General features: G+C 40.4%; 1 protein-coding gene across 1 annotated transcript in view; it reads left to right on the top strand.

Annotated features, from left to right (window-relative positions):
* Window positions 1-16931, top strand: part of LOC141790930 (transmembrane protein 132C) — a 242964-nt gene that overhangs the window by 203976 nt on the left and 22057 nt on the right. The window contains exons 5-6 of the mRNA XM_074671095.1: window positions 2632-2775; window positions 16003-16211. Coding sequence (XP_074527196.1) covers window positions 2632-2775; window positions 16003-16211 — 353 coding nt within the window. The remainder of the gene's footprint in view (window positions 1-2631; window positions 2776-16002; window positions 16212-16931) is intronic.

Below are 16931 nucleotides of genomic sequence, written 5' to 3'. Positions count from 1 at the left end.
AACATCAGACAATGAGACAGCTGAAGACGTCAAATAAAGTCAATTCTAGTCTTGTGTTTCTCCCAGAATGAAAACATAGAAAATGATAGGTGTGAAACCTCACCTGGACCATGGCACGGACCAAAGAGCCAGACCTTGGTCTGAGTCTGTACCAAGTACCACGGTCTGGTTCATGCCCAGTGTGAAAGCATTATTTTGAAAGGTTCAGACCTTTGTACTAATGATAGGAAATTACAACATGACTAATACTGGGCAAGGGAAATCCATCATCAAAACAAAATGAGCCATGTAAGTGCATGGGGAGAGGAGGAGATGAAAAGTCTGATAAATATTTGGCCAGACGATTTCAAATGGAGCCAACTCGAAAACACGAAAATACAGAAACTCTCTTACTGAGGACAGAGGAGCACAATAACAAAAAAAGGAAAGTGAAATTAAAATAAGTGCTTAGGAAGTAAATCAAGCCCAAATAAGGGTGCGTTTCAAAGGGATAAAGTTCCATCCTTCCTAAGTCCCTCCCACCAGAGACGCATGAGAGAGACACGAGGAAATGAAGACAGGAGAGAGGATGGAGGAGATTTGTTTTTAGAGCAATGGGACATCCTCTCCTCTGGAGCGTCACATAAAGCGACGTGTTTCATTGATGACTGCATCAGCTGATCACCTCTGGATCATCTGTCAGTCAGCTCTAACAGCTGTTTGTGTGTCTGCACATGTGCGCTGTAATAACTCTGATCAAACAAAAACAGTAACAAAGAATTGTTTGTTCCTTTAACCAGTTTAACTAACACGTGAAGAATGAAGAAAGCATGAAGAAAACCTGCTCTCTGTTTATTCTGTGTGCTGTTTAGAAGCTCGAGGATCACTTTCCTGGTAAAATGTGTAATTCTTGGATTATTCATGAATTATTTAGCCTTTGTCTTGATTGTGAACTCTGAATCTTATTGATGTAACCTAGTTTGTTGTGTTTCAGGAAGATATTTTTTTATTAGTTTTTAGTATTTATCCTCCATTATATTGATTTCATGATGGTTGTGTTCATTGTTCTGTGCTTTAAACTCGCAACAAACACTTTATTACCTGATTTATGATCAGTTTCTGAACGATCCTCTGTGCCTGTTTTCAGCTTGTCTTTTCTCTAATTAAACTCTGTTGTGTTGGTAAAGTTTCATGTGAAGTCTACGCCGCTGCAGCGTCCAATCAGAGAGTGATATTCAATATGAGGGCGTGTCTGTCAGTGAAAAGACTTCCGCAAAGCCGGCTCTCGTGTTTCCTGGATTATAATTCCTCCGATCAGTCTCCTCAATCCTCTCTCCTCTCTCCTCCGAGCACAATTATCACTTTGGGACAGTCTTCAAAATGGCTACTATGAAAGTACTTCCGGTGCTGCAGAGGAGATAGGATGGAGGAGGCATGAAATTAACGCATTGAGACGCACCCTTAGCAGCTACACTTTAGAAAACAAGCCCCAAACACCCAGGGCCAGATTTGTTTTTGTAAACACTGTTTTGTGCATGACGTCATCAATGCTCAACTGAGCATGTGGGTCACTTAAAGGGCGTGAGGGGTTCACACCACAGTCCACAGTGAGGCCACATTTAAAAATGTAATGTGAACAATAAAACAAAAAAATTAGATTTGAGCATCAAGGCCTCCAATGTGAAGGTACCTGAATCTGAATCGTAAATGTCAGATTAAATGTGACTTGCGATGTTCAGACTGTCTAAAACAAAGCAGATATGGGTCACATTTCAGCTAACATAAAATAAAATACAAAATAAAATTAGGTCACTTTTAACTGCAGTGTGAACATTGTCATAGTGTATGATCACTTTCTCTGATCACCTGCAGAAAGTGGGCCAGGCACTGCAGCATCAAGGAGCTCGGAAGGAGCTACAAGAGATTGCCTGAACTATGGGAACTATTGACAGCAGATGGTGATGTTGGAAAGTTATACTTTAAAAGAGGAGAGTATAGGTAAACACATAAGTGTGCTCTGTACGAGGCAGGAAGAATCTTTAATGTGCTCTACTCTGATTGAATGTGCTCTCAGTCTTTAGCTGTGCACTTTGCAGTTCTTCTGATTTCACAGCAGTTAGCCAATAATCAGTAAAGGAGTGGTAATTATGGTAATTATTAATCTTCAGCTTTCTTCCGGGCCATGGTAATTCCAGGCTTGATCCAATAAAGGCAACTGGACTTGTAAGGGCTCTTGAAGACTTTTCGCCTCTCCTTTGAAAGGCTTCCTCAGTTCTCAACAAACATATGGAGAGAGCTTGAAGCACAGGCCCGGGTGAGTCACATGGGGCTGGCTGGGTCATTTACCAAGTTCATTAGAGTCATCCAGGTTACATGATCCAAGTGTGCGTATGGTCTTACTCTCATGGATGGAGAATTAAAAATTACATTATACAAGAAATAAGTGATTTCTCTTTCTATCACCTTTAAAGGAGGCTGTTCAAGTTTGACATACAGCTGATGGCCTCTCCAGGTTTTTTTTTTTTTAAATCCATGTATCCGTGTTCTTTTCTGTACTGCCTGATCTTGTGATTTCTGACTTGAGGGAAGACTAAAACCTATTAGGCCGGTGACTTTGTGTGCTCTGATGTCTTTCTCTCATTTTCTTTCCAGGACTCTGAAATTTTGAACACAGCCGTGCTGACAGGAAAGACAGTGGCCGTCCCAGTAAAGGTGGTGACCATCGGAGTGGATGCCTCTGTAACTGACATTTCCGACGCCGTCAAGTGTCACTCCACAGATGAAGACGTGGTCAAGGTCAGTAAGATGAGTTGGTGAAAGAGAAAAGAAAAGCTTGGCAGTAAGATAATAGAAATATTTCCAAAAAAATGTTATTACGCACTAGTTGAAATTGGTGTCATGTATTTTATGACATCTATGAAACATCTGACTCAAACATTCACTCAGGTCTTGTTGCTCCACTGAACAGGCAAAAATCTGCAGCTGACAAAAACATCAGATCTGTCTGAAGCGGTATTTACATAATTTTTCTACAATCCTTCCACCGTTTGAGGTTTGACTGGCACTGTTTTAATTAGTTGTTGTGTCATCTTCTTCTGCATTTGTTAATCGAACATGACCTGCAAGTCAATGCTGGTTACATCAACTCAATTTCAATATCTTGTTAATTTCAAAAAAGAACAACAAATGTGTGCATTGACTGACTGACACAACTTGGATATTAAGATGCTTTATAGACGCAGTGTTAAAGCTTTCAGAAAAGAAAGATGAGAAGATTTTCTATGTTTAGCACATCTATATAAATCCTCCAGAAGGATAAACAAACATCAGCAAACAACATGAAAGTGTGTGTTTGATATGCAGTGACTGCTGACAGGTTGCTCAAGTTTTCCTTTATTTTTAGAGCCCCTTTTAAACCCGGGGCACAAGGCACAACAGAAGTAAAAATCCCTGCTGGTGTGATATAGTTGAGCCCTGATATTGGTGGCTTTGCTCAGCAGAATAAGCCCTGCTTTCCAACAGAATCCAACATGAAGAAGAAGAAGAAAAAGAAACACATGTTCATTGGTCTGTTTCCAGTTTTATCTAGAAACAGCACCCTGCTGTGTTCATGCTCTGAGAGATCAGAGGGGATGGGTGTGCTGCAGATCAAACCCATGAGACATGTTTACCAGAAAGAGAGATGATAGAATGAAATACATGAAGGTATCCAGCCATTCATGGTCAGGAGAAATATTGATACGTCTCTATGTTACCTGCCTAACACGTGAACTGATTAACAGATTTCCCTGATACTATGATTCATTGAGTCTGCTCATGGTGGGGCAGTGACCAGGGTAAGAGTAATGGGAACAGAAGATGGTGTTGACTGCAGAAAGGTAAAAGAAGATGGCAGTTGAGAATATGTTGATAGCAGTGAGGTACTCTTCATAGCTGAACTTTCTAACGTCCTGCTGCTAAACTGTTGAAGAAGCTGCAGAGTCCAATCAAGAGTTTCGTCAGCTTGAATCCAAAAACTGTATTCAAAGCAAGCCAGTTTGAGCCATGCCAGTGAGTTGAGGGTTCTGCATAAACAACCAACCTACCACCACCTTCCAACAACTCTCAGCCCCCAACTCAACCCAACACCACCCAACTCCACTCTCTACAAAGGGAAAACAGCTTGTTGTATGACTTAGACTGGGAGGCACTGCATCTGTAGGCATGGTCTGTAAGACATCCCTTTCCCCTGTACAACATGTTGATTGGCTGATCTTATTTCAGCATTAGAAGCTTTTCTTCTTGGATATGGAAGCGTATTTAGGACAGAATTCAAATGAAAATGCAAACATAAAATGAAAATGCAATACATGAAATTCATTTTCATTTCAAGAATCTTCAAGACTGCACTTAATGTGAGATTGTTCAAATTAAAATGAAAAAGGGTGTTTGCGTCTTAAAGGGGCTGTGAGGAGTTTGAAAGTGATCTTGAAAAAGGCCTCCTTCTAGATATGTGTCTGATTGTAATCCACACTTTAAAATGAGATTATCAGCGCCAATATTGCTGGTTACAGGTTATTGTAAATTGCTTCTTCTTAGCTTCCTGATTGAGTCAAGCAAGAGTAGATTGCCTAGGTCTCTATGACAACATCACGCTGGCTGATTAAGTTTAGTAGAGAGAAAAGCTAAAACACAGAGATCTGTATTTTTTTCTGCTGAAAACAATTTCAGTGATTAATTTTGTAGTGGTTGTGGACACAGGAGCCTAACTGTCAGACAGAAAAAGGACAGAAGAGCAGAAGAAAGCTTAACGGAGAGTGACACAGCCCAAGCTAAAGGCTAATTAGCCTTTATTAGCTAATTAGTTGTTAGCTCTGATTGGTAGATGACTGGCAGAACATAGCTAACCAGGATTTACTGATGTTACACATTACTGACATGTCTTAGAGCACCTTACTGTCAGTTGCACTAAATATTAACGGCTTCTAAACTACTTACAAACTGACAGTGTTTACTTGTTGTCATGTTAGCCTACAGCTACATTAGAGCACCGGGCCGACAATGTCACTACATATAGCCGGCTGCTACATCGTTTGCTTAATGTCAAGTTTCAAACTGTAGCGCCACATAACCTTACTGATAAGTCCCTTACCTCGGGGCATTGTATCCAGTAAAAAGTTGTCTTGAACAAAAAACATTGAACATTTGTTTTGATCCAATCTCCTTTAAATTCCAAAACAAACTCATGCCTCACTAAAAGTAATTTACGACAGTGAACAGAGACTCCAGGCCACGAGGTGGCGAGGGTGTGCAAGAAATGGTCCGCTAACTACTGGGCGTAATTCAAATGAAACCGCAAACTTAAAAATAAGTATGCAATAAAGAAATTACATTTTCATCATCAATTTTAACAAGCACAATGTGTGACGTTATCCAAATGAAAAGGAAAAGACAATTTGCATTTGAAATTAAAAATGAAATCTGGACTACTGAGTTGTGCATTATCAGCAACAGCAGGTCACAGTGTGTATGTGCCACACAGCAATCAACCAAGCAAGTCAACAATGAACCACAAGTACACCCCACATTGAAAATCATGTTTTGCTCTTTCCGTCCCCCAAAATGTACCGTAGATCAACATGGCGGTTTTTTATATCTGCCTCTGTGAACAGGATTAAGATAAATCACATACATATATAAACATTGTGTCCCATTTCCACCATTTCTGTTCAGCAAAATGCTGACAACTTCTACACACTGCACCTTTAAGGCAGAATAACTTTGTCTTTATGATACTGTACCTATGGGCCATTCACAGCCAGTGACTCGTCTGTGAGTCACCTGGTTGTTTTCATCCGTGCTTCCTGAATCAGTTCGTTGTGTGTTATACGTGAGTAAGAAACGGTGAGGTGTGTATCAGAGGGACACTCAGACATTTTTAGAGAAGCCAAAGCTCTGCCTGGGGTCTCCTGCTCACTCCTCACAGCTCCTGATCCTGTGTTAAAACATTATTTTACTTTATCTCATTTTGACCTGAGGAATGAGCAACATCTGATCACAGAGTGACATTAAGCCTGAATAATGACCCAGAATGCAAATTGAATGATGCTACATGTGCTGAGGAATTGTTACAGCAAGCTCGAAAGACACACCCTGAGTCACGTGTGTTCACTTCAAACCTCTGGGGACTTGTCCTGCTTTTCCAGTAGAATAATACTAACCACTACAACCTTGTCCAAAAACTCTGAAAGTCCTTCGTCCCAAAGACAGCCATCTTGGCAGCCAGATTTTTCAAAGTGAGTCAGGGGTCTTCCAAAGTTCCCAGGGAAAAGAACTTGAGTACATCTTTAACTTGCCATCTAAATGAGTGCTAACAAGCCAGCAGCTGTGACGATTAGCATTTGCAAAACTGGAGTGAGTGCAGCAGAAATGGGACCAAGATGGAGAGGAATGAGCAATCTCTTTTTCCAGGCGTTGATTTGACACTGACATCGATCCCTGAGAGGAAACTCATCTAATCTGTAGAGACTCGAGTTATTCACCTCCAGAGGTGTGATGAACATCTACACCATTCAATTCGAAGGAGCTGAATGAAAATGAGCTGAGAAGGCCATTGAGATTGAAATTGCTTTATATTCAGTGTCGATCCACTATAGACCTACAGTCTATGCTGTCCTCAATACCATTCCAGCGCCTGGATGCAACGTAAAAGATGTCAGGCTGTTTCCATGGCCATGGGGATCCTGGCTGTGAGACAATAACTCTTATCTTTTCCTGCCTCAGTGACAGGAATTTGTGACAGTTAAGACATTTTACTTTGATTTAAATCCCTATCATTTGGATCAGGTAATCTGTTGTATTTCTAAAATGGTGTCATTTGACATGTCCTACCAATATCAAATAGGCCAGGGCAAAAATGATTCACAATATATTCATATTTTCTCTCTTTTAGCCCATAGAAAAGCAAGACAGCGAGAGTGCAGGTATGCATATAGACAGGAGATCAGAAGAATCATGACGACTGATATTTGAGGAGTCAAAATTAACCATGACATGCCGTAAGGCGCTACAGCAGATAGAAGAAGGTAACAGTCTGCTCATGGATCTTACTCAGTTACTTTGAAGCTGTTGGAAATTTCTTAGCTGGAATCATGACCAGAAAAAGTCAATGTTGTATTTTTCAATACAGCTCCAAGGTGCAGAAGTATGATATCTAAACTAAAGAATCCTCTGACTAAATAAACATGCTCGGTCCATGTAGATGTTATTATGTTGGTTTATGAGGGGGCTGAAGGGTGGGTGATTGAAGGGCCCCACCAGTTTTGCTGAACAGCTCAAGTGTCATACCTTCCACCTGTCATTTTTAAGCTCACGGTCTGCCAGTGTCAGCACTCATGGGTGTGTTGGTCTTGTAATGAGGTGTGGTCAGGTGTAAAGGGTTGTGTTGCTGTCTTTAGGATGCAAAGCCTCTGGACTGTTGACCAACACAAACTTGGTCTGAACATATCCTGTATATAGAGCGGACAGAGTGGCTCCGCCTTTCACAATTGTACGGTTTTGAAGCCGAAAAACCCCCGTCTCAGCCGAAAGCATTGCGCAGCCGGAGTCTGTGCAGTAGAGACTTTGATGGATTCTGAGAGAATCTGAGTGGAGCTGGGTGACAAAAATAATATGTTTGTTTTTTCTAGAGTCTAATCTCTTACTGTCTCTCTGGTGACGCATTTTATTGATCCAGAAAAAAAAGTACACGGGAAAAGCAGCTGTCAATCATCATTAAACTTGATGTAAAACCCTGTTTTTAACCTCTGATAACTAATGAAAAAAAACTTTTATGGAAAAAAAAGAGGAATTGAACACGCTGCAGCCCAATAGAATCTTCATATCAGCACAGCAAACAGATGTAACAAACATTTCTACAAGGTGTATCCACTTGTGGCAACACCTCAACTGGAATGACTGATTTTTTTGACATATACTACAGCCAACCACCAGGAGGAGCAGTTTTTTGTGGTGACCTCACTTCAAGCTGAGTGAGATGGCATCCCCCTTTTTCAGTCTATAGCCCTGTTTCCACGAAGCAAAGCAAGTTAAGCTTTGTACTGTTTACGTTTCCACAGCCAACCGTGCCCCCTCAAGGTAGGCGGCGTGAAAGCTGGATTCCAATAGCTGCATCAGAAACATAGTAGTGTGACGTCATAGCAGAGCGACACAGTGTACCCCACTAATAAATCCAATGAAGAAGAAAAATGCAACACAGTGAACATAGATTAATGATGGAAGACATCCAACATTTTACCCTGTTTGTGATTGGCTTGTAGCTACTTTATATAAAGTGCAATTAAGCTTTGTTTCAGGACGATTCTTTGGACCAATCAATGGTCTGCAGTGTAGTAGCTCCACCTTCTGAGATCGGCTCGGTTTAGTCTGGCACCCCTACGGAAGGGTGCCAAAAAGTGGGAAAGCTCCGCTCAGTTATATGGGGATCTGTCCCGGGATTAGTCAGTGGAAATGCCACAAAATGCGTGTGCTGAGACGAACCAAACTGAACTGCTTGATGAAAATGGGGCTTGTGCATCTTAAGTCCATATTTAACAGGCGCATACGCTAGATAGCAGGTCGGCATAAGAGTTCACAGAGTACATTCTCCTGTTTTTTTACATATAGAGAGACGTACAGCAGTGGACAGACTCATGAGAAATCACTGTGTAAGAAAAGTTAAAGTGAGTGTTTATTGGTACAGAGGGCTTGACATCATTGTTGCCCCTTGTCTTCATACATTGTGATAAAATATGGGACTAACACCTTCACCGCTACCTAGAAGTCATCAAAAATGATTAAAAACATCTTCATCCAAAGACCAATAATCAAGCAGCTCCTTCATTACGCATCTGGCAGCTTGTTATATGATCTTTTTTTTTTTTATTCCACAATAAAAAAAACTGAAGGAAAACAGGCAGCAGCGTAAGAGAAACACATCTTGTCAAGGATGTATTCATATTAAGTTGTTCGAGCCTCAAGTGTCTAAAAACTCTTACTTCTAGTTTGAAACTTTGCTAGTTGAATCATTTCTTGCTGATTTTTGCGAGGGTCTTTGTTAGAAAAGCCAAACAATCTCTCTGTGCTTCATGCTTCCATTTCCTGGCATGAAGCACACATTTCAGGATTTACCTTTGACCCTTTATTAAATTTCAGTTGTTCACAATAACAAAAGATACCAAAACAGCAAATCACCAATCCAAATATGCTGCTTAGTTCTGGTTGTATTAATAAGTCTCCAAAGCAAATCTCTCGACTCCTGTTAGCCCTGAACTGTGATCACTCAAGGTCATGCTATGAGTGTGCTCCTTTAACCGCTGCCTCTTCCAAGCAGGGCTATTAGAATATTTACAACCTTTCCTCTTGCATTGAAGTGAGTGATGCAGCTTATGCAGAGGATCCTGAGCAGCTTAATTGCTCCTGTCAAGCCAACTCTGTGTACAAGCAAGAGACAGGCTCACCCCACCTTCATGCTCCCTACTCCCATCGCTCATATCTGCTGTGGATTGTATCTGTCTGCTGAGTTGTTAATTTCCTGGGCTCCATCCAGAGACAGCCCTAATGTCCTCTGTAAGTATTCTCCCGTTAGCCGCCTAATGTTTCTGATTAATGTTGCGGTGGATCCTCCTGGACGTTTATGATACTTTGTGAATCAGAATGACGGGGGAGGGTGTAATTCACGGAGACAGCCCCTCCCTCAGTCTGACACAGCACGCATCGTGCAGGAGGAGCGTCAGAGAGGTTAAAGGAGCTGCTGATTAATCAGGGGTGTCTTTGTATGTTAAAGTATTGATTCAGAGTTAATAACAGCACAGCAGGATGGTGTAAGCATGTCAGTGTAATGTATTGGGATGGCTGGATGCCAGCTGACATGCTTTTTATAATTGTTCTGCTCCGATTATTTGGGACTAGATCAAAGAAATGCAAACAGGCAGTTAATTTCCCCGTCATGGGACAGAACTGTCCCAGAACAGTATGTTAATAAATCCCACAAACACTTTTCCTTCAACAAATAAGGATAAACTGAGGTCCTGAAGCTTTTTGTTAATGTGGTGAGAAGAATAAGACGGATAGGATAAACATATTTGTCAGCTGCATCCATATTATTGATCATTCATATCACTATTAGATATGGAGCCCAGTCAGGTGTTATCTAGCCTGAAAGGCTAATGCTCGTGCAGACAGAAAAGTCAGAGACGAAGGGGCTGTCAAAGGCACTTTACTATCAGTGTACTGAGTGCAGTGGGAGAGAAAGAGCTGAACAATGAGGGCTGATAAGAAGCGGGGACTCCTCTGACATCTTTATCAGTTCAAACACACTCTCACACTGGGCGCCCCGACAAAGCCCAATCTGCTCCATGACAGAGTGTAACCACAGGGACAACATCGCCCTTGTAGAAATCTTTAAAAGCTTCATTAAGTAACTCTGTTATTTACTTTTACATTGTAGTGCCATGTGGCATAGGTGCAGCAAAGGAGGCTCAGACTTTTTTTTTTAGAACAACAATAATGATACGATTCATACATCCATGTGTCCTGACTCCACTTATAACTACAGCTATGATAAATAAAGCTCCAAGGCTAACGTTACGTTAGTGTGACATGACTGATTCATGAAGTTTCATGAAGTTAAAAAAAGAAAATTGTTTCTTTCGCAACCTTTCTGTGTCTGTTGGGATAACTGACCTCTTTTAACTTCTGTTGTGTTGTGTTGTGATGTGGAGAAGAGCACGTAGAGAAAAGAAACTGATCACAGATATGTGATGTGTAGGAACAATTAAAGCTCCTTATTTACAAACACTAATCAAAGTTATATGTAAAAAGCATAGACTGCATAAAACATGGATGTAGTCCCTGAAGTCACTTGTGTGTCTCTGAAACGGAAAATGAAGCATATGGGCCATATTGGTTGTGGCAAGGGCTTCGTGTACAGCCATAGGGCACCTGTCGGTCATGTGACCCTGAGCTGTGCCTCTGATTGGGCAAGCTCAAGATCTTAATATCTTCTGAACTGCTGAGCTAGAAAAGTTGAGTTGGGTGCCGATAGTAAAACTAGAGACTCAGACAGGAAAGTTTTTTTTTTTTTTTACCAGGCTGTAAATAAGTTAATTTCTGCTGTAAAACGGCTTATTTTGGGCTGGTGTGTATGTGACTTCCGTTACTTCTGGAGCCAGACTCAAGTGGACACTCGAGAAACAGCAGATTTTTGCACTTCCGCATTGTCTCATATTCTTAGACTTAGGTTCTTGGGTTGCTTCTTGGTAAAAAGTTCTCTCTGGAAATACTGTAAACAAACCCAATCATTCTAAATATATGTGACTTAAAGTCCAGTCTGACTTATATACAACGTATATGTTGTTTTCCACTTCATGACTCATTTTTTGACTGATATGGCTTCAAAAAATGTGTAATTATTTTACGGAGTGACTTATAGCCCATTGAGTATGGTAATTACTTTATTACTGAAAAATTACTGTTGTTAATTAATATTTGAAGTCTTGATTTGAGTGTGCACAGAGGTCATTTACGTTTAGAAAGGTTATAAATCCATCTCAAGGAAACTTAAGCCTGTCATCATCTGCTTTAATCATATGAAACTTAATTATCCAACAACAAAATTATGGCTAGTGAAAATACTGAGTGGCTTGTAACTCTGAAAAACCACTAGCCACAGTGGCTGGTGAGCCAAAAAGCTGATGTCAAGCCATGTTTACCACCAACATTACAGTTACTAGTGGCATGTCTACCAGTCATTACTACAGCATGTCTCTAATACACTGCGTAAATTTTTGAGGGTTACAGTCTTTCCATCCAACCAAAATTTGTCTTTTGGCTACAAGAGTTGCAAAGGACAGACAACAAGCAAAAAACAGATGATCGCTATAATTTTTGAAAAATTATCAAATATTTATAGCCAGAAGTTACTTGACCCAGGACATTCCCAAAGCATACACTCGTTTGTTTTTGTTTTCGTTTTTTAGGCAGATTTTGACTCGATAACGCATCCCAGGTGATTGGAAAACGTAACTGCTGATGGCTTTTGTAACAAAGCACCAAGAAAAATAAAATAAAATTTGAATTTAGAAATGTTCATTAGGTAAACTTTCATGAAGATATCTGATTACATGGATGAATAAAACATCATCAGATCACTGCTGATGGGAATCGGGATGCTCTGTGGGCAGTGTGCCTTTGGCCTGCTTTTGCTCCACATAGACCATGTTTGCTGCAAACACCAAAGCCTGCTGAGACTTGGTTGGTCAATACTACTTGAATTGCAAAGTAGTGCCTAAATTGGGGAAAAATAATAAATAAGGCATCACTGCTCTCTTTATTCAGTTGTTGTTGTGTTTAAGGTGAGCAGTATCAGTGGTTCATATCATATTATGTGCTTCTAAAATGTCCATTCCAAAAGCCTGTTTGTAAAAAATATCCCAGAAAAGGGGTTAAATTTAGAACTGGCAACTTTCTTCTGTGTACTGGCCCACTTAAAACACAAATGTACCACAAAAAGACACCAAAACACTTCTAATGCTGAGAATACAGCCCCATCTCAGGGATTGGTGATTGACAGGGATTTAAAAAAAAAAAAAAAACCTCTCGCTGTAAATCAAACAAAAAGGGAAAAGGGAGGATGGCTTTATAAAAAAAAAAAAAAGAAATACACAATGGAATAAAACGTAAGGTTGGTTTCTGAACTAAAACATCACTGCATGATGGAGTTTCTGGAGTTATTTCCTCAAACTAAAACTATATTTTGTGTAATTATAAAAAGACAGTTTCACAAAGAGACACCTCCTATAGCACTTTGTCATTACAGATATGGGTAAAGTTCTTTCATTACACCATTTGGTCTGAAGCCTTGAGTTTGGCGCTATGGCTGTTGCTGTGTTTGTGTTTTAGAGCAAGAAGAGAAGTCATTTGGAAGAGAGAGTGATGCTGGAGGGGAGCGAGGGGCTGGAAAATGCCAAATTATCAAAGCTGTACAGTCTGTGCACTTGGCTTATTCATTAGCTAGTGAATTAGCAAGTTATCCATCTTATTGTTCAGTACTCAGTGGACTCAAAATGTTGGAGAGCTCACTGCTCCTGTGTTTTACTTTGTGTTATGAAGTGTGAAGTTCAAAATGCTTAAGTCAAAATCAAACTATGAAAGTCAGTAGCTACAGAAAGACACAACCACACACAAACAAGTGTTGTTATTATTGTCAGTCATCAAACAAAGGACGGTATTTCAGTACGGCTAAAGTAAGCCACACTAACCTGATCAATGTCAAAAATAAATCTAAGTTATTACAAGCCAGAATCAAGGATTTAAATGAACGTAATGCATGTAAATGGCGACCAAAGCAACATGAAAACTTTACTTTTTTTAAGTAAGTGCACTGAAATTAGGTCGAGATGTAATACTTATCTCGTTAAACTTCTTGAGAAAATTTGTCACCACTGCAGCTAATTTTACTGATTACAAAAAGTCATCACAATTATGTTGTTAATCTTGGCTCTCCTTGAAAAATGATTCATATCTGGACTGTTTAGGTCTGTGTGGTCATAGTCTAATAAGATATTTTGACAAGAAATCAGATGAAAGTATAAACATTTTGCTGTGCAGGCGAACTAGCTTCCCCTTTTTCAGAGTAGTTTTCCCTGCAGGAAGTTTAATACCCGAGGCAAAAATTATTTTAATCACCAACAGCATGTTATCGATCCCAGGTGGGTGTTGGAGAGGAGAGGAAACAGTCCTCCCCTGTCAGTCAGCCCCTGGAAGACTTTAAAAAATGAGTAAAGAAAGATAAACAGGGATTCAGAGTCTGTAGGTATAGCAGTCACTTCAACACAAGTCCAGAAGTGGTTTATCCTCTTTTGACAGTTTCAGAAAACATTCAGTTTGTCTCTCATTAAATCATAAATAAATATCAATTTAAAATGTCACTTAGGACTGAAAAAAAATAATCAGTTTCAAATGAGACAAAGATAGTTGGGTAAATATTTAAAGGGGGGGTTACCTTTTGTTTGAGGCATTATGCTGTCCCCTTTTTCCTTGAACTGGTGTTTCAGAAAACCCTTATTTCAGCCTTTGTCTGAAATCTTCATTTTCATTTATTTATTTTAGCTGCTGGCTCCCCAGTCCACAGGTCCCTTCCCTCTGATTGTCCAGCCCACCGGGGTGGCTGTTGGGTGGGCGATGGGTGGACCTTGGTGTTTGGGGCCTATTAGAGGCCCGTTACAGCCCAAAACATAACAACTCAATATGTAATTTAAAAAAATGTAATAAAACCCAAAATGTAATAACTTTTTGCTCAAATTGTAACAACAAATTTTGGGTCATTTTTACGTTCAAGGCTCTAACAAGGCCTGCACCTCCTGAACTAGTTGGGAAATCCCAACTTGTGTGATGAAGTCATCATTTCAACAAGTCTCGTTAAAATCTGGTGAAGTTCTTCTGAAACAGTTTTAACAGTTTAAAGATTCAGGGATTTATACACCATAAGAGTATGTGAATATTTGTAAAGTAAAAAGTGCAGACATACAGTTTTGTGACCTCCTTTCCATGTTGAATATACCAGAAAGCATAACAACCCCCCTTCATGATGGATAGAAGAAAGCATTAGGGAAATCACTGCCTGAAAGGTTTAATTATCTGACTGTATCAACACAATGATTACTAAGAGTAAGTTTCTTGAAGTGAAAAAGAAACATGTTACAATAAGGTTACAGAGAAACTAGTGCAAATGATGCATACAAGTGAAAAACAAGTTCAATGTGAGGTCTTTCATTTGGCAAACAGATAACTAGCATACAGCTACAACCACAAGTTCTGGCACAGAGTCGACAGTGCAGAATATAGAATCAGTGCCTGAAATCTCCAGAATATCTGCTTTTAAAAACCAGCCAAATGTGCTTTCTACAAGAAGTCTGCTGCTGGCTTCACTTTGGACGTGATGTGAAATGGAAAGAGCTTCCACAAAGCCATGGAATCTGTCACACAAAGATTTCTCCGTACTCACAGAGGATATCCTGCCGTGGCCTCGTGATGAATGTCTGTTTATGGTTTTATCTGGCTGTGGAGAAATAACTTGGAAGTAGAAAAAAGATATTCCTCCAGCCCATCTAATTCCATCTGGTTCCAGCCATGGTAGTCTGCTATATGATGGGATCAATAGGATTGACAAAGTGCCCGAAAAACAGGATATCTCTGTTTAAGACATACTGATTAAATGCCTGTGTGTGTGTGTGTGTGTGTGTGTGTGTGTGTGTGTGTGTGTGTGTGTGTGTGTGTGTGTGTGTGTGTGTGTGTGTGTGTGTGTGTGTGTGTGTGTGTGTGTGAGAGAGAGAGAGAGAGAGAGAGTGATTGACTTGAATGTTGGATATCCCTCCTGAGATCCTCTTCTGGCTCTGTGTGTTTACATATGGCAGTTTTTGTAATGTTTCCACGGCTGTAACATACGGCTTTAAAGGGAGTATAGAGGAGATTCTGGACATATTTCAAACTCTCGTGTGAGTAAAGAAAGAAACACAGGGGAGGTTTCAAAGAGAGGGATGCAGAGCAACAAGGACTTATGTATTTCAATAGCAACAAAATTGTCCCACTTCATTTGAAAAGCACTTTATGAAACAGATGGCTTTGAATTTGGCCATTTTATCAAGAGACAACAGCTCTCCTCTTACTTGTTTCCATCTGCTGGCTCTTCTTTTAGCTGCAGGCTAAACTTTAATAGAGGGGCAGAGCACGACCTGTTTTCCCTCAGGTTCAAACATGTCCTAGCTGCCCTCCTCCATGCTTTCCCTGAGAGTAAAGCTCATAGAGGACCTTTCATCTTGTTCAAAGTAGTGACAGCAGTACTGTATCAGCGCAGAGTGTAAAGCCTTATAATCAAGTTAGAGGACCTGGCCTACAGTGTACGCCTCTCTCTGTAATTCAGTGTGTTCATCCAGCGCGGCTGTCAGAAGAGCTCAACTTTAATTCTGACTCCCTTAATTCCCTCCATCTCTCCCCTCTCTTTCACAGGTGTCGGACAGGTGCGACTATGTTTTCGTGAACGGCAAAGAGATGAAGGGAAAGGTGGGGATGATGGTAAACTTCACCTACGGGTACCTGAGCGCTCAGCTGGAGCTCAACGTGTGGATCCCCCGGTTACCCCTCCAGATCGAGGTGTCAGACACAGAGCTGAGCCAGATCAAAGGGTGGAGGGTTCCCATCATGGCAACAAGTCAGAGGTACATCACCATCTGCATCATCATCTGAAACATCGGCTGCATCTGTCAGTCATGATTTAATCCCACACTGTTGTGATGTCTTTATGGAAAAAATAATCTATCAGGCTCTTCTACTCTCCTGTCAGGATGTGATTATACCTCTTGCAATGAGTTCTTAACCACTTACATAACAGTCTCAGTTTACTTATTTGAAAACAAAACAGACCATTAGTTAAAAGATCATATCAGTAGCATGTTAGTGTTCATGGTTTTTCACCAGGTCAGATCCAAGTGAAGGAATTAGATACTCAAAACAATCCAAAACATCTTGATCCAAGTACTCAGACCAACTCCCATTTGCCATGACCTGGGGTGAGAGGTCACAACAAAAGACAAACACCATGTCTAAATTATACTTTATTTTAACCAAATAAGACTAATTAGGAGCAAAGTGCAGTGTAGAGCAGCTGGGAGTAGCTGGGCTAAAAGAGAACAACATACAAACACCAGGTTAGACTGTCTTTCTGTGAATTACTGTGCTTTTGGATATTATGCCATGACTTCTGTGCTCTTACCACCACTGAAAAAAGGAACAAAGCTTTGCCCATCACTAGAGTCATCACCAAGTGCCAACCTCCAGCTATGAGAGGAAGCAAATCCTGAAAAAATTCAGCTTCCACTTGAGACTTGTTAGAGCCCAAAACACAACAACAGCCCGAAACATAACAATGACCCAAAATG

The sequence above is a fragment of the Halichoeres trimaculatus genome, unplaced genomic scaffold (assembly GCF_033239565.1).
Source record: "Halichoeres trimaculatus isolate MK-OKI-2021-1 unplaced genomic scaffold, fHalTri1.1 fHalTri1_scaffold_5, whole genome shotgun sequence".
NCBI classification, from domain to species: Eukaryota; Metazoa; Chordata; class Actinopteri; order Labriformes; family Labridae; genus Halichoeres; species Halichoeres trimaculatus.
This window is presented reverse-complemented; position numbering and strand designations above follow the sequence as displayed.